Source organism: Choristoneura fumiferana, chromosome 4 (genome assembly GCF_025370935.1).
Source record: "Choristoneura fumiferana chromosome 4, NRCan_CFum_1, whole genome shotgun sequence".
In the NCBI taxonomy this organism is placed as follows: Eukaryota; Metazoa; Arthropoda; class Insecta; order Lepidoptera; family Tortricidae; genus Choristoneura; species Choristoneura fumiferana.
In genome coordinates this window covers 19,320,501-19,344,468 of record NC_133475.1, presented here as the reverse complement: position 1 = coordinate 19,344,468, position 23,968 = coordinate 19,320,501, and the positions used below count along the sequence as shown (strand labels likewise).

At 38.0% G+C, this 23,968-nt stretch overlaps 3 protein-coding genes across 6 annotated transcripts in view; 2 read left to right on the top strand and 1 right to left on the bottom strand.

The window, feature by feature from the left end:
• hlk (hulk) overlaps positions 1-13,818 on the top strand; it is a 37,041-nt gene extending 23,223 nt beyond the window's left edge. Inside the window, exons 13-26 of one of the 2 annotated variants that reach the window (XM_074087224.1) lie at positions 4,013-4,153; positions 4,546-4,866; positions 5,129-5,311; positions 8,960-9,091; positions 9,168-9,491; positions 9,575-9,763; positions 9,952-10,089; positions 10,295-10,393; positions 10,985-11,314; positions 11,401-11,557; positions 11,634-11,800; positions 11,896-12,222; positions 12,337-12,516; positions 12,596-13,818. In XM_074087224.1, the coding sequence (XP_073943325.1) occupies positions 4,013-4,153; positions 4,546-4,866; positions 5,129-5,311; positions 8,960-9,091; positions 9,168-9,491; positions 9,575-9,763; positions 9,952-10,089; positions 10,295-10,393; positions 10,985-11,314; positions 11,401-11,557; positions 11,634-11,800; positions 11,896-12,222; positions 12,337-12,516; positions 12,596-12,783 (2,876 nt within the window). In that variant the 3' untranslated portion in view covers positions 12,784-13,818. The remainder of the gene's footprint in view (positions 1-4,012; positions 4,154-4,545; positions 4,867-5,128; positions 5,312-8,959; positions 9,092-9,167; positions 9,492-9,574; positions 9,764-9,951; positions 10,090-10,294; positions 10,394-10,984; positions 11,315-11,400; positions 11,558-11,633; positions 11,801-11,895; positions 12,223-12,336; positions 12,517-12,595) is intronic. The other variant, XM_074087225.1, reaches the window with a different exon arrangement.
• On the top strand, positions 6,672-7,625 carry LOC141427140 (uncharacterized). The gene has a single exon (XM_074086377.1). It carries the CDS (start codon positions 6,672-6,674, stop codon positions 7,359-7,361), a length of 690 nt encoding a protein of 229 aa, XP_073942478.1. The 3' UTR covers positions 7,362-7,625.
• A 212-nt stretch (positions 13,819-14,030) lies between the features above and the next one.
• LOC141427612 (2-acylglycerol O-acyltransferase 2-A-like) lies at positions 14,031-23,058 on the bottom strand. 3 transcript variants are annotated; one of them, XM_074087216.1, is made up of 6 exons: positions 22,955-23,058; positions 20,873-21,100; positions 19,972-20,415; positions 18,175-18,271; positions 17,765-17,867; positions 14,031-16,318 (listed from the first exon to the last, which is right to left on the bottom strand). In XM_074087216.1, exons 1-6 carry the CDS (start codon positions 22,999-23,001, stop codon positions 16,161-16,163), a joined length of 1,077 nt encoding a protein of 358 aa, XP_073943317.1. In that variant the 5' UTR covers positions 23,002-23,058; the 3' UTR covers positions 14,031-16,160. The 3 variants fall into 3 exon arrangements, with proteins under 3 accessions (XP_073943317.1, XP_073943318.1, XP_073943319.1); XM_074087217.1 differs by lacking the exon at positions 22,955-23,058 and adding an exon at positions 21,567-21,771; XM_074087218.1 differs by lacking the exon at positions 22,955-23,058 and adding an exon at positions 21,563-21,770.
• Between the last annotated feature and the right edge of the window lie 910 nt (positions 23,059-23,968).

The window sequence follows — 23,968 nt, the reverse complement described above, 5'->3', positions numbered from 1 at the left end:
ACAGGCACGAAAACCCATTATCTATGAAGGTGAGTCATAACGCTTATTACGGCTTACGATTATATTACGAAATTGGGTGTTCGTTGCATTTAATAGATTTGCATTTATTGGCAGCGCATTGCCTTTGCATAGTTGCCATTCCAATTTAGCGACAGCAGATGATTCAGACAAGAAATTTTTCATCGGGGTAACACTATGTCCTTATGTGTGTCAGTCATCAAGTTAATCCTTTTCAGAAAGACCACTGCAATATGATCAAAGTTAGATCAAATAGGTTTATTGGTTTAAGTCTTTAGTCTTACCTTAACACCCCATAGTCTTCCAACAGTCCTGTCATTCAAACAAATTTCGTGTATCCTTATTAAGAAATAACTTTTCAGCTGAGCTGAGCAGAGAAGAGGATGTGCTGGAGTGGCTGATTGCTAACAAATCTACCGGCGATGAAGAGGACGTCATCGAAGATGTCACCGCAAAGACCCTTAACACGCTTATCGGCAATGTGGATAACCTTGTCGTATTATTCTGTAAGTCCTCTGCTAAATTACAAATAGTAACTTTTTTTGATTTATGTCTATCCAGCTTTCACATATTCGAAACTCATAAATATTTAGGAACGCAAAGCGATTTCGCGTCTTAAAATAATTTTCCTTAAGATTTGATATCTGCTCTAAAAGTTACAAAAGTTCGAAGATATTTCTTTGGATAATTATTCAGTCAGATCTAATCTTTCATGTTTGTATGTCCATAATCATTCTAAGTGACGTTAAAAATAAAATCAACTGTATAGCCCAGTTCTAGTTGGCCATCTAAAAATACTTTAACAGGCGCTTCAAAGGAAATGTGGTTACATTTATAAAATGACGTCAAGCGAGAAATTAAAGCTTTCATAAAAATTAGTTCCTTACCGTTCACTTTGTAACCTTGATCCAGTTCTATTATTTCTGCAGTATTTGAAACACCTGTGCCCATTCAAGATAATTTTAGTTAACATAGATTTTATTGACTCTCTATGAGAATCTTTCTAACACTGTTGCAATTTGCTAACAAACAATGGTCCATTATCATTTACTCTTAAGTAAATATCAACTTTAATGCCACGTATTTTTACTTGCAACAACCTGAATGAAATGAAAACTGATACTGATAATATCATCACATTTACCTGGTTTTTTTTCCAGATGACCACGGCGATGACGAATCAATGACAGTCCTCGGTGAACTAGAGAAGATCGACGACGACTGCGACCGTCACGGCATCCAGTTCGTCAAGATCGACGACGCAAAGGCCGCGGACTCATTCGGTATCGACAACATTCCCTCCATCGTGTACTTCGAGAAGCAGATCCCCAACGTTTACGACGGTAAAGATAATACAGCGAATAGACTTGTTTGCAATAAAACTCTTTGAAAATAAAGAACTGTGTTTATACAGTTTTTATTACTCTTCATGTTTTCACCTTAAAATGTAGCTACAACGTCTATGTTTGAAAATAATGGTAAAGTTTACACAATGCGAAGTTTATAGGTCTCAATGTGATGTGGTCTCTCTTACTGTTAATAATTGGTTAGTTAGTGTTATAGTAACAAATATGATCAAAAGCCTGCAATAGATGTTAAAGAAAACAATGGGAATGCTGTTACAGGTGACCTTGAGAATGAGGACGAGATTCTGGAATGGTTGGTCGGACAGCTGGAAAAGGATGAGATCGAAGACGTCACCGACGAAATGCTCGACAAGTTGATCAAAGATGGGAAAACCGTTGCCGTGCTATTCTGTAAGTGGAAATTTATATTTTAGAACAAAATAAATATAATAATTTAGTGATTTTCATAATTGTGATTAGTAGACTATACTATGTTTCTACTTATTTTATGTTGAAGATAACGTTGAGAGTCAGTAATTCATAAAACACAAAATACGGCTAAAAATATTTTTATATTTTTACAGATGACAATAACGATCGCAAATCTCAGAAAGTATTAACGGAACTAGAGAACATCGATGATGAATGTGACCAACTTGGCATCGCTTTCGTGAAGATAGATAACGACGAGGAAGCCAGAGAATACGGCATTGAAAAGATCCCGACGCTTCTGTACTTTGAGAAGGGTATTCCAACTTACTATGAGGGAAATCTTGAGGAGGAAGAGAAGGTACTAGCGTGGCTCAGATATCAAGTAGAGAGTGACGAAATTGAGGATATCACTGACGAAATGCTCGACCTCATCATTGAAAAAATGCCTTACGTCGCTGTACTGTTCTGTAAGTATTCTTTACTCTCTCGTAGCCTTAACATTGGTCAGTTTGAAACAATGCCAAATTCCCAAATAACTCCACTGATGATTAATGCCGTCGATCGCTTTCGACTGTCCCGTGAAGAACTGACATAAAAATGAAATACAGTTCTTCGTATTTATTTCAGACGACAAGGACCAGAAGAAGAGTCAAAAGATTTTGGTTGAACTCGAAAACATCGATGACGAGTGCGACCAAAATGACATCGCCTTCGTCAAGATTGATGACGATAAGGAAGCTAAAGAATATGGTATCGATACCATCCCGACCATGGTATTCTTCGAAAAAAGCATTCCTCACGTCTATGAAGGAGATTTAATGAAAGAAGATGAACTCTTCGGATGGCTATTACATCAGAAACGCCACAGTGAAATTCCTGAAGTAACTAACGAAATGATGGATAAACTGATAGAAAACACACCGTATTTGGCAGTTATCTTTTGTAAGTCCATTTTTTTTCAACATTTTCATTTTTATTTGTCTTGTAGGACAAATTAAATTAAGCTAATGTTTGTTTTTATAAATTTAGACGACAAAGAAGATAAGCAAGACATCAGAATCCTTAACGAACTAGAGAACATTGACGACGAGCTTGAAAAAGAAGGCATTGTGATCGTTCGAATGGACAACGAGAATGAGGCTAAAGAATTCGGTATTGACCATCTGCCAACCTTGGTGTATTTCGAAGAAAACATCCCGGCAATTTATGAAGGAGATCTGATGAATGAAGATGAAGTGTTGGAGTGGCTGATTGAGCAGAAGAACACCGCTACTATCGAAGAGGTCACCGATGAGATCTTGACTGATCTCATTGAGGAGCATGAATACGTGGTCGTATATTTCAGTAAGTAAATTAATTATAATTTGGAAAGTCATCACTGCTACACCACACGAATTAATTCCTTTAACGCAACACCCGACACATCGCCACTTTAGAACCTTCATCTCCATTTTTTACAAAAAAGTCTCTTACCGCCGCTGTAGCCAATGATAATCACATTCTAGGTGGCAACTGCGAAGAGGGCGAAGAGTGTGACAACATCCTGGACGAGCTGGAGAACATCGACGATGAGCTGGATGAAACCGGCATCATCTTTGTCACCACAGAAGACATCTCGCTCGCCAAGAAGTACGGCATCAAGACCTTCCCGACGCTGGTGTTCTTTAGAAACAAAGATCCTCTCATCTACAAGGGTAGGTTTCAGTTAATTGTTTATTATTGTAAAAAAATATAAATGTTTTCATGCAAAACTCACCTTGTGATAATAAGCACGCATCGCTCTGTTCCATGATAGCAGATTTCCAAACTCTGCCCATGATAGCAGATTTCCAAACTCTGCTGCCTAGTCAGCTGAATTGTATAATGAACGAGTGAATTGCAATAAGCTCAAACATGAATGAAACATCAAATAAGAAAATATCAGGAAACATTAACATGACGCACTTAATATTTATTATCGTAATGCCCAATAGATGAAAGCCTGCTGTCACTTCTATTGATAATTAAATAAAATGAGATAAAATACTAGGAAAGAAAATAAAGAAGATGTTAATAGCCTCCTGACGTCAATGGCATAAAGTTTAATGTTCATAAATCAAAAATTTGACTTGTACGTCAAGAGGATAGAGTAGGTCAGAATAGCGATAATATAAATTTACCTTTATCCAACGATAGTTTCTTTGTTCAATAGGTAATAGTACAACTATTTATTCCAGGTGACATCGAAGATGAAGACGAGGTGCTATCGTGGTTGACAGACGAAGATACACTAGAGATCCCCGGCAAGATCGAGGAGGTCAACTCCAAGATGTTAGAGAAGATTTTGGAGGAAAATGACCACGTCGTCGTCTTTTTCTGTAAGTTGGACTTTTTTGTAACTTGTAAATCTGAAGACTTACAAGAAGAAGAATGCGAAAATTTGCAACCAAAGCCTAGTCTGTATACATAATGATAAGGTTTATTTAATTAACCAATTTTTTGTATTGAAAAATAAAGGCCAACGAAGAACCTTGTCATAGCAAATAATTTTATTTTCTATAACAAAGCTTATCGAATGACGTGATTGACGTGTTGACAAAATTCTGTGGTGGTCTACGGTGGTGGTATAGGAATTCAGTTTGTTCCTACCTACCTATCATATTATTTTTCACTTATTTTTTTCCATTTTAAAGTTCCTCAATTAACTCTTTTAATTTCAGTAAGAGTTCAAAATTTTCAACCTGTTCACATTTTCCTGTATCTATTGCAGATAAAGAAGGTGACAAGAAATCTCAAAAGATCCTTAGCGAACTCGAAAACATCGATGACGAGTGTGAAGAGAAAGACATCGACTTCGTAAAAACATCGGATGACGGCGTGCAAAAAGAATACGACCTTTCAGAACTTCCAGCTTTGGCTTTCTACCGCCACAAGTTCAGGACGATCTATGATGGGGACTTGATGCATGAAGAAGCTATCTTGTCGTGGGTGTTGGACCTCCACGACTCTCAGCCTGATGTCATTGAGAGCGTGGACAGAAAAACTCTAAAGGATCTGATTACTGATGTGGAACATCTTGCAGTATTTTTTTGTAAGTATATTTAATTTAAGCAAATCTTAATATTGTACCATGTTTCTAATAAAAAGACAATTTTGCATATTTTGCAATTTCTAAATTGAATTTTACGAGTATTTAACTTCATATATAACGAAAACCCAAGTATCTCATAAAACTTAAGCAACAGTTATTCGATCTCTTTTGGTCATGTTAACTTAACGGAAGTAAGTGCAATTAAACCTTTGATTGCTGAGTAGATTTAATCAGATAATTAAAACGGCAAATCTCTTTGCAGACAGCGACGACTGTGACACATGCGACGAAGTTCTTGAAGAGTTGGAAACCATTGACGATGACACAGACAAACACGGTATCCAGTTCGTGAAGTCCAAGGATTCCAAACTAGCATCTGATATTGGTATTTTCAGTTTTCCAGCTCTGGTGTATTATGAGACAGGTGTCCCCATCATGTACGATGGTAAGTATGCTATTGTTAATATTATTTCTGTTGTAACGAAACTAAATATTTTAAACAGATTTTTGTGAGGGAAAACTGCAAAATTCTTGGTAGATCCGCTATTTATTATGAAATTAATTGGAGCTACTAAACACTTAAGTGTCTGATTAGTAATATCTGTAAATTACTGATAAAAACAGATTTGGAAAAGCAGTCGCTTGCGATACAACTAACGCAAAAAGGACTACCTTTTTCAGACATTAAGATTTATAAACTGAAGACGATTGTTTTCAATTTGACTAATCGTCATTTAATAATTATTTAAATGGGTCATAAATAATGGAACGATATTTAATAGCAGGCCGCTAAGGAATCTGCGTTCAGCAGATGCTTAACCAAGACAATGAGAACGGATTGGACAAAATAACTACGAGTGCAGAATGGCCCTTTCGTAGGGTTTAATAGGTTCAAAAACATTAAATTAAATTATTAACAAAACTTTTAAAAGGGAACATGAAAGTTTTTAATAAATAATGCTCCTTTTAACATCATTTACTGTTTATAGGTGACTTAAAGAACGAAAAAAAGGTCCTCCAGTGGCTTGTAGATCAAAAAAGTAAGAATCCACATCCATTTATAGATTAATATCTAAGGTTAAACGATTTATGACTTTCAAAATATATACAATTATTACATGCATGACATCATTCTTGAAAAGAGACTTCTAAAATAAAAAAATGTTATTTCTTTACGCTAAAATGCTGGTTGTTTGAGCTGTGTCATTTTGCATGACAGTTACTAATGCCTGCAGGTGAAGATAGCAACCGACATAAAAATAAAGCTAATACTAAATCGAAGGCCAATGCAGATGGTGGTAAAGCCTCGGGGTTTGGCGGAAAAGGAGATGTGGAAAAGAAAAACTCAGCGAAAAGGGTAAAACCTGCAGAATGGAAGACTATGGGGATGTTGAAAGTTAGGTTCCCTGGAACTAGCGAGCCAAAGAGTAAAGGAAAGGAAGATGGGAAATTAAAGCCGAAAATAGATGACAATGACGATGAGGAAGATGACGGTGATGATGACGATGATGATGATGATGATGACGACGATGATGATGACGATGACGATGACGATGACGATGACGATGACGATGACGACGATGATGATGACGATGGCGACGACGATGATGACGATGATATTGATAATGACGCTGACGATGATGGCGATAGTGGGAAAGAATCTGTCAAAAAAGGACAGACTAAAGTATCGAATTGGAAAGGACTATTAAAATCAAGAAACCCTGGAAAAGAAGCGACGTGGAAAACTGTTGGTAAATTAAGAATACGTATTCCTGCAAACAAAGCTGGCGGGAAAACTAAAAACGATGACGACGACGATGACGACGAACGACGATGACGATGACGACGATGACGACGACGACGATGACGATGACGATGACGATGACGATGATGACGATGACGATGAAGACGACAACGACGATGACGATGACGATGACGATGACGACGATGACGATGATGCTGTTGTCAATGATGACGAAGATGATGATGATGATGATGATGAAGACGATGATGATGATGATGGAGATAACAATGATGACGACAATAATAAAAAAACATCGAACTCCAAAATTAATTTCAAAAGTATTAGCAGTAAACGGAATCCCAGCGTTGCAAAGAAAACGCAAACACAAAACCACCGAGTGAAAAAAAATTATAATGATAATGATGATAGCGATCACGATGACGACGATGATGATGATGATGATGACGATGATGACGAAGATGACGATAACGAGAGTACAAAAAATAAATTTAATGTTAAATGCAATACCTGTAAATTTAATTCAAAAGTAATTAAAAATAACAAACTAAGAAAAAACTTCGCCAAAAGTTTCAACAATGATAACGATGACGACGACGATGATGAAAATGACGACGACGACGATGATGACGACGATGATGACGATGACGATGACGACGATGACGATGACGACGATGACGATGAAGACGATAGTTTTTTCGGTAGAATAAAACGAATGTTTACAGGTAAATGAAGTTGGCCCCAGAGAGACCCTGCACGGAGGCCCGGACGTACCCCCACACATCTGCATGGTCGAGTTATGGAACTCGCATGGGTCCTAGCATAGCATTCCAGCTGTCGCCTGCAGTCATTCGCGCTTACCAATAAATGTTTTCTCAATTCTTATACCTACTAACAAATCATCTAGACATACAGCGCATAACAATCTACGCGCATTAACTCGCAGTTAACTGTTGTAATTAAGGTTTCTACGGGTTATAAAAGAGATTTTTACTGACTGCAGGCGATCGCTGTTTCTACATTGGATTGGGGGCGAAACCGGCCGTCCCAAAAATGACTTACGAACCCTACCAGTGCTGTCCCACTAAAGTTCAGAGTCCGACCAAAGTAGCCAAAGCGACCCCGACCAAGGTTCCGGCCAAGAAACTCGAGAAGGAGCACCCCAAGCCGCTGGAAAAGCCTGCGAAAGGCAACAAAGCACTCGCCAAGCCAGAAAAGGGCAAAGGAAAAAAAGGTTCACAAGGGTCTGACACTATTTGGTGGTGGTAAATTACATGTTAGATTATCGCTTGCAGCGGTATCGGGGCACCTGATACCACTGCAAGCCGCGTCGTGCACGGGTACCAAGTGGACACGAATGTTATACTCCGTCCTTGCAATCGGTTTCTCCTCTAATTCTGAGCCCAGCCTAACGTTGCATCGATTGTTGCACATTAACAAGCTAGCTTTCAATAACCTCGTGTCCCTTGTTTCCTGCAAGCACTTAACAGGGTTGAATGTTGTATATAACTGAACGCAAATGGACTGTATTTACATCAGAAACATTTCGAATTCAGTACTAACTCTACCAAATGTGAATACGGACCATTCTTGATTGTCATCTATGTAGGTACTGCTTTACTATAAAAATTGTAGAACATTGTAAAGACCAAATATTGGGACGTTTAGTGACTATGAACAGATGTATAAATCGTTATTATGATTGTAAAGTGATTCCAATATTTAGAAATTAAAAGTGAGAGGAAACTACAACACGAAGGCATTTCTTATTGTATTTTGCCGTGCCATCTGAAAGACTTATTGTTGTAAGGATTTCATGTTCATATAGTTTTCTAGTCTTCATGGAATCTCATTATTTTGTAAAACATTTGTTAAACTATTTTACGTACTTTCTAGAATATAAAAATAGCTTTTATTTTCTACCGAACAATTAACTAGTTTTTGAATTACATCAACGCAAGGCCAGGTGACTTTAAGTTCTTGTAATAAGTTTCCGCAGTCAGCATGTCGTTGACGGCGCTCGTATATGGCGATATGTAAGTTGTATTGTTTGACCGGAATTCGCATGGCTGTTATTTATTGTCTAGTCGGCGCTGAATCAATATTTTTTTTGTTAAAGTAATAAATACATTTTTCTATTATAATCTTATCGTTATTCATTAAAGTACGAATGATGTCAGCATGGTATTGCTGTAGTATATTCCGAGCATGACCTTTATTGGATGGAAAATGGTGAGTTTCCGAAATATATTTGAAATGGATGTGGGTTCCTTAATTATTTTTTTAATATTTAGGCCTTTTAGCACTTGAGTAACGATGGTTACATTTTAGGAAACCTCTTGGACGAATCTGAGGTACTAGATTGGATGGTTAAACAGAAGGAAGACGAAAGTATTGAAGAGATCGAAAGAGAAAAGATGTTTAAATATATTGAAACAAAGGAATTTTTAGCAGTAGTATTCTGTAAGTAAACCGTTAAATGAACTTTTAAGTAAATAGTGCTAAAACCAATAATTTTAAATCATTTCTGTATTTGTAGATAAAGAAGAAGATCCAGAAAGTCCAAGAGTGCTTAGACACGTAGAACTGATCGACGATGAAGCTGCAGAGTATGGAATCAAAATAGTGAAATGCAGCGACCGGCTAATGGCCAAGAAATATGGTTTCCGCAACCCGCCTGGCATCACGTACTTCAGGAAAGGCAAATATATCAACTACGACGGCGATATGGACGACGAGGAAGAAATATTGGACTGGCTAACCAATCCAGAGAACATGGAACTAACCGATCACATAGAGAAGGTCAACAAGAAGATGTTCCAGAAGATACGACAGACGTCGGATTACGTGGCTGTATTCTTTTGTGAGTTGTCTTTGTGAAGTGATCACGTTTTGATAAACGATTCATTATAATTTCAATCGTATTGCACATATCACATGTTTTAGACAGTAATGACTGCAAACAATGCCCCAGAGTGCTGCTGGAGATAGAACACATCGATGATGATGCCGACGGCGCCGGTATCAACTTCGTCAAGATCGATGACCGACAAATGGCCAAAGACTTCGGCGTGTTTGCTTTACCCGCCGTACTCTTCTTTAAAATGGGCTCCAAGGATCCTGTGATATACGCAGGTAATATTATAATCCCCGAAACTAACCCGTAAATGACCGTAAAATTCAAATTGCTTACCGTATACATACGTACATACAACAGTACATGTTAATGTACTGTTGCTCTTAATTGTTTGTTATGTGGTGTACAATAAAGAGTTATTGTACTCGTATTGTATAAATGTACTAAGACTTGAACTTGCTTGCAGGTGACCTTTACGATGAGCAACAACTACTTAATTGGTTGCTCACACAGAAAAATCCGTCCGGAGATGTTATTGAAGCATTGGAAGGTCAAGAACTACTTAAATTAATTGAAGAAGAAGGATCCCTTGCCGTTTACTTCTGTAAGTGCCAACTTTAGGCAGCCTTAACACTTCTATATTACTCTACAGCACAAGACTAATACACGCAATGCTGCACTAATCTCATTATTTACTATTTTTTAAGGAAACATAAGCTACTACGTTGGTAGCAAAATGTTGTTCCAGGTACAGACTGATATTTAAATTATATCTATTTAATAAAAATTATCATTCAAATTTTTAATAGGGAACAAAACGTTGTGTGAAATGTGCAATTCCAAAGCCATGAGGAAAGCGATGAAAAAGAAAGAGAAAGAACACGAAGAAGACGAGGCAGCAGAAGAGGGTACTCATTCCCCCAAACCTCCCTTTGACAAGCACTTAACTAATCTCTCTCTGTCTGCCATGAAAAAACCTTGTCTCTGTCTAAGTAGTCGATTGTTGAGATAATCTAGGCGCAGCATGTTGCATGTTATTTCTCCCTTATGCCACTGCAATCTGCTTTTTTGTGATTTCACGGTAGATATACAATGTTGAAGTTTAGGATAACACAGTAGGAGAAACTTAGTCTCCTTTTGTTAGCTTTACTCGTACTTGCAATTTGTGAATCCTATTTAGTCCTTAGAGTAGACGTGTGACGTCCGTGTGTAAACGTACTTTGTGGTTAGCTTCGATTTCGTCAAGTTTTACGAGTCGCTAGTCAGTGATAATTGCAATACGTAATCAATCATGAATTCCTACATAATTTATAATTGCATTACCATTTTCACCTATTTCTATAAACTTTCCTACCATTACAATTGAATTTTCGTAATGATATACTTTGATCTCTATATATGAATTATTCCGAGTAACTTGTTTGTTCAAGAGCACGTCACCAAGTCCCATGCTCTCACCATCTGCTGACAACTTGTCGTAACATTTTAATTGGTAATAGATGTGGAACTTTCAGATTCGTTGGACTGCGAGCAATGCGCGGGGATCCTGGAAGAATTAGAGAACATTGATGATGACTGCGACCGACATGGTATCAAATTCGTCAAGACTCAGGACTACTCTATAGCGGAATCGTATGGTGTCACTGACTTCCCGGTTCTGGTGTATTTTGAGAGCAATGTCCCTAACGTATACGAGGGTTCTCTGGCAGAAGAAGAAGAAGTACTCCAATGGTTGATTACACAGAAAACCGAAGACCGCATTGAGTTGATTACTAGAGTCATGCTAGAAAATATGGTTGATGAGACACAGTATTTAGCGGTCTACTTTTGTAAGTACCTCTATCTAAGACTGCCATTAAATATTGAAAGATTTTAAAGTATCAATAGAAGGCTCAGTTTAGTTTTATCATTACAGATAAGTTGAATTGCCACATTTGTGACCATATACTGGAAGGATTGGAGAAGATAGACGACGAATGCGATGTTTACGGTATTCATATGGTTAAGATCCAAGATCCTCAATTAGCCAAGAGATATTCTATAAAGACTTTCCCAGCGATGGTTTACTTTCGGTAGATATAAAAACATTGTATTTTAATGTCGCACAAATATTTTGTCACGAGATTTATAAAAAAAAATGAATTTCAGAAATGGGAACCCACTTCTCTTCGAAGGTGACCTCCAGAACGAAGAATCGATCCTAGAATGGCTAATCGACGATGATAACCGCGAGCTTGCAGACGAGATAGAATCAGTGAATGACAGAATGCTGGAGAGATTGCTATACGAGTCACATTTACTTGTAGTATTTTTCTGTAAGTTCTGCTTCAAAAGTTTAAGGCGTTTAACCCCTAAAACTTCAATTTCCTATTTCCTTCAATAGAAGATAATCTTATAATTTAAATTGCAGATGATGATGACGACTGTCAAGAATGTGAAGCCATTCTAGAATCTTTGGAACAAATAGATGGCGAAGTTGATCAATATGGCATTGACTTCGTGAAGATTGCCAGTCCAGAGGCAGCAGCCAAATACAATGTCGTCAACATACCTTCCCTAGTATATTTCCGGAAACAAGTACCAATGCTGTACGATGGCGACCTACATCAAGTCGAAAAGGTGCTTAGCTGGCTAACTTCTCAGGACGTTTTTGAAATCAAAAACGAAATTGAGGAGGTCAACCGCAAAATGTTGGACAAATTGTTGGAGGAGAATGAATTTTTGGCTGTTTACTTCTGTAAGTGCTTAGTGAGTTTTTAGATCTTAGAATTTAGGACACAAAAGAGAGTTACATTATAGGCTTTCTTAAAGCATAAAAAAATAAAAAAAAAAACCTCGCTTCTGGTTGCAGATGAGAAATCTGCCGAAAGTCGAGCTGTATTGGACAAACTGGAGAACATTGACAGCGAAACTGACAATCTAGACATCACATTCGTAAAAATGGAAGATCCGCGGTACGCTCGGAAGTGGGGCGTCACAAAATTACCAGCTATCGTTTACTTTAGGAAGCGATTCCCAAGTATATACAGAGGTAAGATATATTGCAATTTGAAAGGCTGATTTTACAGAGGGATGTGTAAATTATTCTAATATTTCTTTTGGATTTTTAGGTGACATCATGAACGAAGACGAAGTGCTCGAGTGGCTTCGAAAGAACAGATTTAGGCAGCCAGAGCTGAACATCTTTATGTACGCTCTGATCGCTCTTTCGATAGCCTTCGTTATGTACACAGCCTTCTTGATGCAGTGCTTCAAGCCCGCTGCACCGGCACCCGCGCCGCATCCAAAACAGGCGTGAAAAATTACACTTTATTTTATTTCTGTGACATATCCGCCTAACCGGCGTGGATTTCTTACCGTGACTTTGACAATCCATTGACTCATCTAACCGCCCCATCGAGTGTTGACAATGGATCAAAATATTTAGACAATTATAAGTTTTTGGGAACAAAAGTTTTCTTTTATAAACAGTTTAGAAGTTACCAATTAGTAGTACTCGCTTTGCACAAGCAAACTGGATTGACGATAGGCTAAGTTTTCTAAGGATAATTTGGGTTTGAAATCTTTATCGACACTTTACTAATAATGACAACATTCGTGTAAGTCTTTTTTTATTTCTAGCATTTTAAAATTATACTGTTATCTTCCTTAAGACTGTATTCTCGGTTCTTACATGTATGGCTCTTGGTGTGCGATGAACCATTTTCCAATGTATCTGTTTCTCACGGTCGCATTGATTTCTTTCTTAGTTTTAACGAGTCTTCGATTAGTTTGCGTTTGAGTTTAGCCCTTCAGTTGTCACTATTTTTCTTTTTGTTCGAGTACTCCCGTACGCTTTTCTTTGATCAGTTTTATTTTGATGAATTCAGTGACATTATTATTAAGCTCAGTTCCGATGACTGCCTAATAGGCGGGGTCTTTTTCCACCTGCATGATACTACGATACTTGAAGTAAATCTTAAGTTACAAAACCATTATCAGCCAGTCGCTTATCATTCGGGGCCCTCTTCAAAACTTCTTTAAGACTAGCTTCAATTTTAACATTTAATTTACTAATTGATTTTACTTCTGTAAGCGAAAATGGTTTTTCAATTGGAACAACCGTAGTTTGTTAAGGTTTAAAGTATAGTAGTAGCATGCCCGATATTCTCTGTATCATTCCCGCTGTTTATATGTATAATTATAATGATACCGTCACTAATGGAACGATAAGGAAGCATTAAGTAATAATGATATGTTGTGCTCAAAAGAGTCTGCGCGGGGGAGGCGCGCGCGTTCGTTATTAATGTTGTATATAAAATGTACATAATTTAAATAAAAATAGTAAAATTTTGTTATTTGTTTCATTTTCCTAGTCATGCCGAAAATAAAGTATAAAAATGGTTTAACTCCACCCAAACTCAGAGAGTCTAAGAGACTACAACAGCTTTGTAAAAGCTGTAAGTGTTACAAATCTAGGCATATATAACCAAGTTTCGTTTTGGATTCGGGATATCACCCCTTTACGATCAGGATCCTTTGGAAAGTTTAGAGAAAAATGTACAATAAAATTTATAAAAATATATGTATTTGTACTTTACAAAAGTGACTTCATGTGTATTATAATTATAAACTTATTATTACTTTTAAAATTATCAGTCTAAAATGTAATGATATAAATTATCCAGAAACCATTTGATATTAGTTATTAATTTTAACGGAATTAACTTGATAAAATGTGGCGTTATCTGGGAAAAGGTACCTTGTTGTCGATTCTAGTTTCCGAGATAATCGCGTTTAAAGTAAAATGTCGAAAAAAATTTTTTTTCTTTTTTCTCTATATTAATAAGCAGGGTCTAAATTCTAATTTGACAGAGACACAAGTTTTTAAATCGATTTTTTATGAGTTAAAACATCCCTTAAAGTTTAGTAAGAAAGGGACCTTATTGTCGGTGCCGCTTTTGAATGCTTTCTGTGCGTTCGGTATCGGTTTGGAAGACGTGTCGGAGCAGCCTATATACGTCCCACTGCTGGGTACAAGCCTCCTCTCAGAATGAGAGGGCTTGGGCAGTAGTTCCCACGCGGGCCCAGTGCGGTGCTTGTCGGCGCGTAAAAAACGTCAATCAGAATCATCATAAAATGCGTTTAATTAGAGTAAGGCAAATCATCAATAACAGGCCACCATTAGGCGGTAGCCAGTTAGGGCCTTATCACACTAGCGATTTGCGGGCGAGTTGAAAGCGAGGCGAGCGCGCAGTGAGTTCGCTTCGAGCGCGTAACGATTTCACCGCGAGCACGCAACGATATCGCCGCGAGCGCGCAACGATGTCGCTGCGTTAGCGCCGAAGACGCCCTATTATTATTATTGTACGAAAGCCCACAATATGGCGTTTTTGGCGCTAAAGTAGCGAACTCGCTACGCGCTCGCAGCAGCGACATCGTTGCGCGCTCGCGGCGATGTCGTTGCATTGCGCGCTTGTGGCGAAATCGTTATACGCTCGCAGCGAATTCACTGCGCGCTCGCCTCGCTTTCAACTCTCCCGCAAATCGCTAGTGTGATAAGGCCCTTATTCACGATTTACGCCAATTTTTGTCTTTAGAGGTTGATTTATAATAATAATAACAACGATTAATAGTTACAACTACAAATCAAAAGTATCTTATTCTCAACTATGTCACTAAACATTTTACGTCCGACACTAAGGTCCCTTTTCAAATACGTTAATCATTTAGTGTTTGTTGAGACCCAATTATAGGTTTTTGGTAAGAGTTTTAATACTACAGTGTTCTTAAACTAAGAATATTAAAATTAATCGTAAGTTATTAGTCGTTTTCAAATAATATCACTTCATATCACTAAATATTTTGATTGATTATACCAACTTTTTACTAAACTTTACCTGGAATTTTGAGACTGAAAAAACTACTTTTTTAAGATTTGTTGAGTTCATTTGATCTCATTTGGCTATGTTTTAGCGTACTAAATATAAACGTTTGTTGATTTTTACTGTTTAATTACATTTGTAAACCACAAAGTTATTTATGTTAAAGTATTTTTTTATATACTTAATAAACAACGTTGATTAAAATCGGAGTAGTTCTTATTTAGTGTCCAATAAAGCATAATATTTTTTCCTTCGATAAAATCCTATGGAAATATACTATAAATAGAAAATGAAGCAAAAAATCCATCAAACTTTTTTTTTACTTTATGCACTTTGGCAAGGTAAACTATAGGAAAACAGTTGTCCAATTACAAAATTGTACTTGAAACCTGAAAGCCCGTACAATCTACTCCTCAAATAACAAGTTATCTATGTAACTTCCAACAACAACATAATTTAATTGGGTGTGTAAGTTTGAATTAAATTTTCTCATAATCACCTTTTCTGACTTTTGAGGTTCAACATTTTTTTTTTAATATCTATTAAACCTACATGCATGTTTCTTACATGGTTCGATAACTAAATGTATGTAAATTATGGGGATATCAATAACTCAATACCGACAACAAGGTACCTTTTCCCAGATAACGCCACAAATGTGTTCTGTAAATGTTACAGCACCACAAAATTCTAACTTGCAACTATATAGTGAACTATCTTCACAATCCTTTCTTCTCTTCCGTTTGCAAAAGGGTGTGCCGGAGAACTTTAGATGTCATTACTGCCTTCATAGTAAATTAGGTTGCTCTGGTTACGTGATAACTAAGTGGACTTTTTCAGCATCTTTCAAATACTTATATTTTTCGGATTCAAAAAGGTTCACAAGCCGTTTAGTGAACTGCGCGTGGACGGCGTCAACTTCTGCGTCGGTTGGATCTAGATTTCTCTGGACTTCCATTGGGGCACCAACTGGAAAACGGTAAAAATTGTATTTACTTAGTGGATCCTAGAACGTATTGTAAAATTAGGAGCTTATTTTTCAAATAGGACACAGTGGGCTTTCAATATGTTTTTTTTTGTCTACCAGAGCTTTTGGACCGACTATATAGCTATCATCAAAAACAAAAATGCGCCGAAATAAACTAGGCATAAGTAGACTAGAAATACTTACTTGCGGTTTCTACTACCCAAAGGAAATTAGGAACAATATATTTATTTTTATCATTCCTTGTCTAAAATGGTTTTATTAATACAACATAACACAAAAACCTTTCATTCCATTAAATGTACTCGGATAAAAACGATAACGTATTTTACCGATGAAACTTAAGGGGCCCTTGCTTCTTTTTCACTAGTTTGCTAGTATATATAATACTTCTAACTACAAATTGAACATAAAATAGTCATTATCATTAAACAAATAAATAGTTAAGCACAATATTGGTACAAGTGCTTGTACCTTTTGCCGTTTTGCCATATAGCATAGTTTTTTTTTTAAGAGCGTTTATACCTGCTGAGCTGGCAACGTTGCATTTTTGTTAGTTTTTCTCGATTATTCCATAAAAAATAATGAAAATTAAAAATGTGGTCATAACACATGACGGATTTTTTTTACAGCTGATTTTCGAAATTTTAAGGTGCTTGTTAGTTAATTAACCGGCTATTTGCTAAAGCGGTACGGAGTGCGGGGAGGGGAGCGGACAGTAAACCAGCGCTGCGCAACGCAGCACTCGCAGCAAATGCTGAGTCCGCTCCTTTTGCCACACAAAACCATTTAGGTACTGATAGGTTTAGTGTATGTTTTCTTTTTTAACTGTTTTTTAAATAATGATTTCTTTCTTTCTTTCAAAGTCAAAGTCAAAAAGTCAAAATATCTATTCAATTTAGGCTAAAACAAGCACTTATGAATGTCAAAAAAAAATCTACCACCGGTTCGGAAAAGCCGCTGTTGAGAAGAATCCGGCAAGAAACTCAACGAGGTATATTTTTTTAAACAGATTTACAATATTATTAAATGATATCTATACATCACAACTTTATTTTTAACAGACTTCAAAAAACGAGAAGGTTCTATGTTCCAATGTTTGTATTTTATTTGAAGGGATCGCTAATGCGGATCGGAATTATTTTCAAATATCCCTGTCCATGATATAATCATTAACTTTATAATACGCCTTAGATATTAATGTCTTCTTGACAATAGATCTGAATTTTGTAACTGTTTCATTTAAGTATAATATTTTTTGGAATTTTATAGCTGAGCATGTACCTTCTCACTAATTTTTTTTTTTATGGGCAATAAATGTTTTTTCTTTCTTTCTTTCTTTAAGTGCAATTATTGACCCAGCGATAATGAGCATCATTCAGTCACGATCACCATAGTAAAGTTGAGCCCACCAAGATAAAAGCACTCACCGACAGTAGTGACGGGCGCTCTCAGAGGGACCAGCCCGTAGCTGTACTGGAAGACTCCTCGCCCTATGGGGAAAATGGGCGAGACTCCTGTCCATTCGCGGAACTGGAAATTTTAATAACAATACTATATTATCTAGTCTTTCAGCCAGTGGTAGTGTTAGTTTCACAAAGCTATATTATTATAAGCTATATGGTTGACACAAACTACAAATTAGTACAAATGTTTGTGAGCATGTGTGTGTGTATGTTTATTACTCCGTCCTCTGACAGTAAAGCGAGCGAATTCGTGGTTATAGACTGGTTATTAATTATGATGATGGATGATGATGGCGGTGGTGATGATGATGACGATAATGATGATCATGATGATGATGATAGTGATGATGATGTAACAAGTCATAAAAACTGACCTTTTCCTGGAAGCGACGCAGCAGACTGTCCCGAGGGTTGTTGAGTGGCCGGAAGACGTCTGGCTCTCCGAAAGAGAACACTGGCACCAGGGGAGCTCTGAAATGTATAATACATAAACATAAATATTTCTTACCCTTAAATTGACAGGGTGCACCACAATGAACAAGATTTAATTATTACTTATTATTCCTCTCAATGGTAACCCACCTAAATAAGGTATCGAGTAACGACGAGGTTTGAATCATAAACTTTTTTCAATTTTGACAATATAAAGGTTTAAAAACGGCCAACAGCAAACACAGTGTGCAGGAGGGGGGAGAACTGGACTCTTAACAAAAACTAGCAAGCTTAATATTTTGCAAACAGAGTGAGCCAATTTTTATGCCACTAAGTTATATTAATCCCGACTTTTCCCATAATAGGTGTAGGAGATGAAAGGTATATACCTATTTTTTTTTTAAACTGTCGTCTTGAAAACATAACGAAGCCGAAGTAATTGTATCGGAAGTGTTGTGTTTTATGTCCTTTAAGGTTAAATGTGAACAAAAAAGTGATATATCATGTTCTAATCTACACGATAGCAGGGGCAAAAACGCGCAGATTATCAAGCTATAAATATATTTACGAGCGAATATTTACAAACAAGATAACGCACGTGATGGTTGCAGTTCATTTTAAGGTTCATTGAGATAGCTGGTCATTCTTGTGACGCGTATTAATGTCAGCGGTCAAAAGGAACACCCTGTACAATGAGATTGAGGGGCGAGGCGAGAGACCTCTCCAGGCAGATCTTATGCCAGTGGACCGAAGTCGGAAGTTTGTGTTTATGCGTCCCCATTGAGAAACTTCGATGACGCTATGCAAGATGTTGGAGTTTCTAATATGCTTATTAGTTGGCGATAACGGTCGCTACAAGATCAATGACAACAAAATTAAACTGCAGCGTTTTCTCAATTCATTGCGCGGCCGAGGGCTTGCCTTCAGTGGTTACCTAACAGCACACGCAATGAACAGAAAATATGCGCTACGTAAAGCGTGCCTTAAAATGTGACTTGTAACCAAAATATTTCAGCAGATAATTGAGTAAGTTTAAAAGTGAATAGCATTAGAGCCATCCGGCACCCGACCAGCACCGCCTCGTCGTTTGGCGTCCACTCGTCGTCAACAGGTGGTCCAAGGGTCGTCCATCCGTCGTCACCAGTGAACCCTGCGTGATCAACGAGTGGATCCCGCGTGGTCTCAGAATTTTCGAGTAGACTAATATGAAGGGTGGGTGGGCCTCGTGAACCGAGAGCAGCCAGCGTGGGAGCAGCGAGCTATCACCGAGTGGCCCACTCACAGATATAGATTACACTAGATTACGCAAATGCATCTACTTCGCGTGTCCGAGCCCCGACCATTTACCGCTAACTGACTAATCATGACTAGTGACTGACTCGACCCCCCGGCGCGGGCGGGCGGCGCATTTGAATCAATTTTGCGCGGACACCGGGGAATTCACATCGCTAATTCGCTCTTGAGACAAAGTGACACGGTTGGTTTTCATACAGATTGAGGTGTTTGCGTTATCTAGTGTAGTGTAATCTATATCTGTGGGCCCACTCGCCGCCATCCGGATACCTCACGAGCGAAGCGATCCGGTAACGCTACGGAGTTGATGTAGTGAGAGCATGCCCATACAAATCCATATAAAGAATACTAACCGCTCGAGGTGAGACGGTCTGGGTTGCCGGGTGGCTCAAATGAGCTGTCACTTTTAATTATCATTTTTTTATAATAAGGTAATAAGTACTCACCCAGACGTCATAGCAATCCGGACGAATCCCTTCCTCCTGCTCAAGATGACATTGTACTCCCCGGGATGGGCGTCCAAAGCCTCAGCCGCTCCGCCGACGATCAGGGTCACACAATTACCCTTATTCTTTTTAGCATCAAGTAGGTACAATATACTTTCCCTGGACGCCGGGCACCCGCCCAACGCGAGAATCAAATCCCGGAACAAAGGCACCAAGAAATGGGCTCCCAAAGTCATCATGTTACATTTCATTCCCGGAAAAATCTTGTAGAAATCTAAGGCATTGGTGGCGAAGGCACCAAAAGCACCAGCGCACACTAAACCATGAGGGAAGCAGGCGAAGAGGTAGTTTTTGGAAGGATCCAGATCAGCGGTCTTGACTAGTTTCAGGGGGAAGTAGTCTCGGTAGAAGCGCCACCACGACCAGTTTCTGACGAACTCGAATCTGGAAGGAAAGAGTAAGACAGCCGGTGAAATTACTAGCACTTGAGGTATATAGGTATCCCATCTTAGGCCTCTAGGTTGGCAACGCATCTGCAATACCCCTGGTATTGCAGATGTTTATGGGCGGTGGTGATCTCTTAACATCAGGAGACCCACTTGCTCGTTTGCCATCCAGTCGAATAAAAAAAAATAAGGAAATTTTTGGTTTTACAATGGACGAAACGTAATTGCGTTTCCATTATGGAGAAGTAAAAAATAAAATCAAATTTCTGTGAGTAATCCGCAAAGGACTTTTTATATTTCACTGGCAAAAACGGAACCCTATATAGTTTCGTCATGTCTGTCTCTCTGTTGTCTGTCCGTCCGCGGCTTAGCTTAGGGACTATCAGTGCTAGAAAGTTGTAATTTTGCTTGAATTTCACAAAAAAAAAATTATCTTTCTTTTCTTTCTTTCTTACCTTCGTCCTCCTCTAGACGGCGTGTCGATATCCCTGAGCATCCACACAGCATACATCACAGCCAGCCACCAATAATCCGAGTAGAGAAGCTTTATATACAGATAGATGCTGAACGGTTCACCCAGCAGGATCAGGCTGATCCAGCCGACCGCGCCCAGGGTTTGGAGACGCCGCGCCATCGGGACGTTGTAGGGCGCCCATTGCACGCCCAGAGCATCTGAAATAGTCCTGGAAAAAATGGTAAAAGCTTAGTTTAGAGGTTGGGGCATGTCGAGCCATACAATTTACAAGATGGTGAAAACTGGAACCTTACGCCGGAACTGTCTGAGCAAAAATCATGTATGATAGGTTAGGTATACCGTTATACCATCCGTAAAACCGATCAACCGAACTCAGACAGACCTGGTCTTGGACTCTCATGTTTCACCTCACCTTCACGTCACCTTTTATTTTACATTTAAATGGCCATCGTACAGGTTTTAACCTTTTAGGCCGCGGGCTCGGTGCCAGCGGAACTTAGCGGGCAGCAGGGAGCGCACTACTGACGCACTGACTCACTCTAATGCTTTAAACTTTCTTGATTTACTCTCATACTCAAAATACTACTTTGACGTTTCGATCACATTACAGTGGCCGTGGTCACGAGTAGACACTGCTGCTTTGCGTTTGTACATATTTAAACTGACTCACTTACTCAGCGGGTATGGGAGAGGAGTTCTCGCCTGAAAATCCTGTCATATTTTCATTTAATATTTTCTGGATACGGAGCGTGGGAAGGCAATTTGTAAACTATAATTTTTAAAATTATTTCGATGAGTTACATTTTAATTTTGTTACTATTATGAATTAAAAAATTTCATGTCCATTTCAGTTATTTATTACATCGAAATAATTTTCATATTTCAAGTTGGTTACGATTGTCAACATAATTCGTTAGGTACTTAAGTAGATACCTACCTTTTTAGGGCTCCGTAGCCGAATTGGCAAAAACTGAATCAATTAACTAAAATAATTTTTTTTGCTCACCCGCGACCCAATGATAGCTAAGTTTATTTATGTGTGTTCTTCAGTGTGGAGGTAGAGGAACTGCATGAACACGCCACGCATATTTTGCATAAACGTAGCTATCATAAATGTTGCGGGTGAGCAAAGAAGTTCCTTTAGTTCATTGATATGGACTTCCGCAAAGTAACGCCTGATTCAATAAATTATTTAAAACCGGCCAAGAGCGTGTCGGACACGCCCAAAATAGGGTTACGAAGCCATTACGAAAAAATTAAGTAATATTTTTCTAAGGATTTCGTATTTTATACGGAATCATTAAAGTTTAGGTATATTTTATACCTTAGGCTGCTATTTACTCTTAAACTACCAATATTTCTCAAGTAAACTTAGCCGTTATAGTTTTCCTTGAAAGTTTGATATACTTACTACCATCCTGAATTTTTTTCAAATTTTTCCACCCACCGGTTTAGATTTTAGAGAAGGGAGGGACGCTCGATTTTAATGAAAATTTGCACTTTAAAGTTGAATATTTCGCAAAAAAACACTGAATCGAAAAATCGTCTTTGCAAACCCCTAATGGACCTATCCAACGATACCCCACACTATGGGGTTGGATGAGAAAAAAAATCACCCCCACTTTACGTCTATGGGAGGTAAGGTACCCTAAAAAAAAAAATTTTTTTTTAATTTTTTATTGTAAGTACCATTTTGTCGGCAAAGTTTACATATATATCCGTACAAAATCACAGCTTTCTACCATTGATAGTCCCTGAGCAAAGCCGCGGACTGACAGACAGACAGACAGACATGACGAAACTATAAGGGTTCCGTTTTTGCCATTTTGGCTCCGGAACCCTAAAAACGGAACCCTTATAATTTCACCATGCCTGTCTGTCCGTTCATCCGTTTCTGTCTGTCCGTCTGCAGCTTAGCTTAGAAACTATCAGTGCTAGAAAACTGTAATTTTACTATTTTTGCATGGCTAACTTAATAGGTATGCATTTTCAAACACAAGACAATTCAGAAAACCGAAAATACACCGTAAAATAAACAGACAGACAACTACTTAGAACATACCCCAAGCCATCTTTGATATGCGCCCAGATTTCACCAAAGTCCATCATAATACTACTTAAAACGCCGCAGGTTCCTTCTAAACTGAGCTACAGGATACAAGAATTAGAATATATTTTATCAGTCAATAACACGAGTAGTTTTAATATTATAGATATACTATCAGCTTGATTATCCGACAGTATATAATGCGTGCCAGCTACATGACTTACTACTAAGAAGATAGACGCTATATTCGTTCATATCTGAGGTACCTATAGTCTATTTTAAATTGTCAAATGATACTAGAAAAATTGTAATCACTGTTGCTATTGGATAGTCCTGACCATTGGACCGTAAGTAAATAGCAAAGTCCACTTGATTACTCACCGTTAAGTAATATTAATTAAATAAATTTTAATTCAAAATCTCAAACTAAATCCAATGAAGGTTTCAATGACGGAAGCCTGTCGCCGATATCTGTCTGTCCTGTCATATCCGTGCAGATATGACGAGCTAGCTTTTTCCCGCGGCTTTGCACGCGTAAATCGGTAGATACGCAGTTGAACTTTATTCGGGATTTTATTAAATTCTCGGAAAATTCACTAAAATTTTCACGAACGTTTTCACGAAACTAAATCACGAATAGACTATATCACGAATAGACTTTGTCACGAAAAAACTTTTATCACGAAAACGTATATCACGAATAGACTTTATCACGATAGACTTTATCACGAAAATGTTTGAACTTTGTCATAAAACGGCTAGACCGATTTGGATGAAATTTGGCAAAAGTTAGTTTTTGACCTCGACTGTACAAATGTATAGAATACTTTATATTCCGATATTCCACGGGATAAGGATAAAATTTCGACAATAACAACCGCTGTCTTCGGAGCCATCGAACATTTGGTATGTAGGTAGCTGGACCTCTGGAATAACACATAGGTTACTTTTCACTCCGATATTCCCACGGGATAGGGATAATATCTGAAATAATAACCGCTGGGCTCAGAGTCAAGAAATTTGGTATGA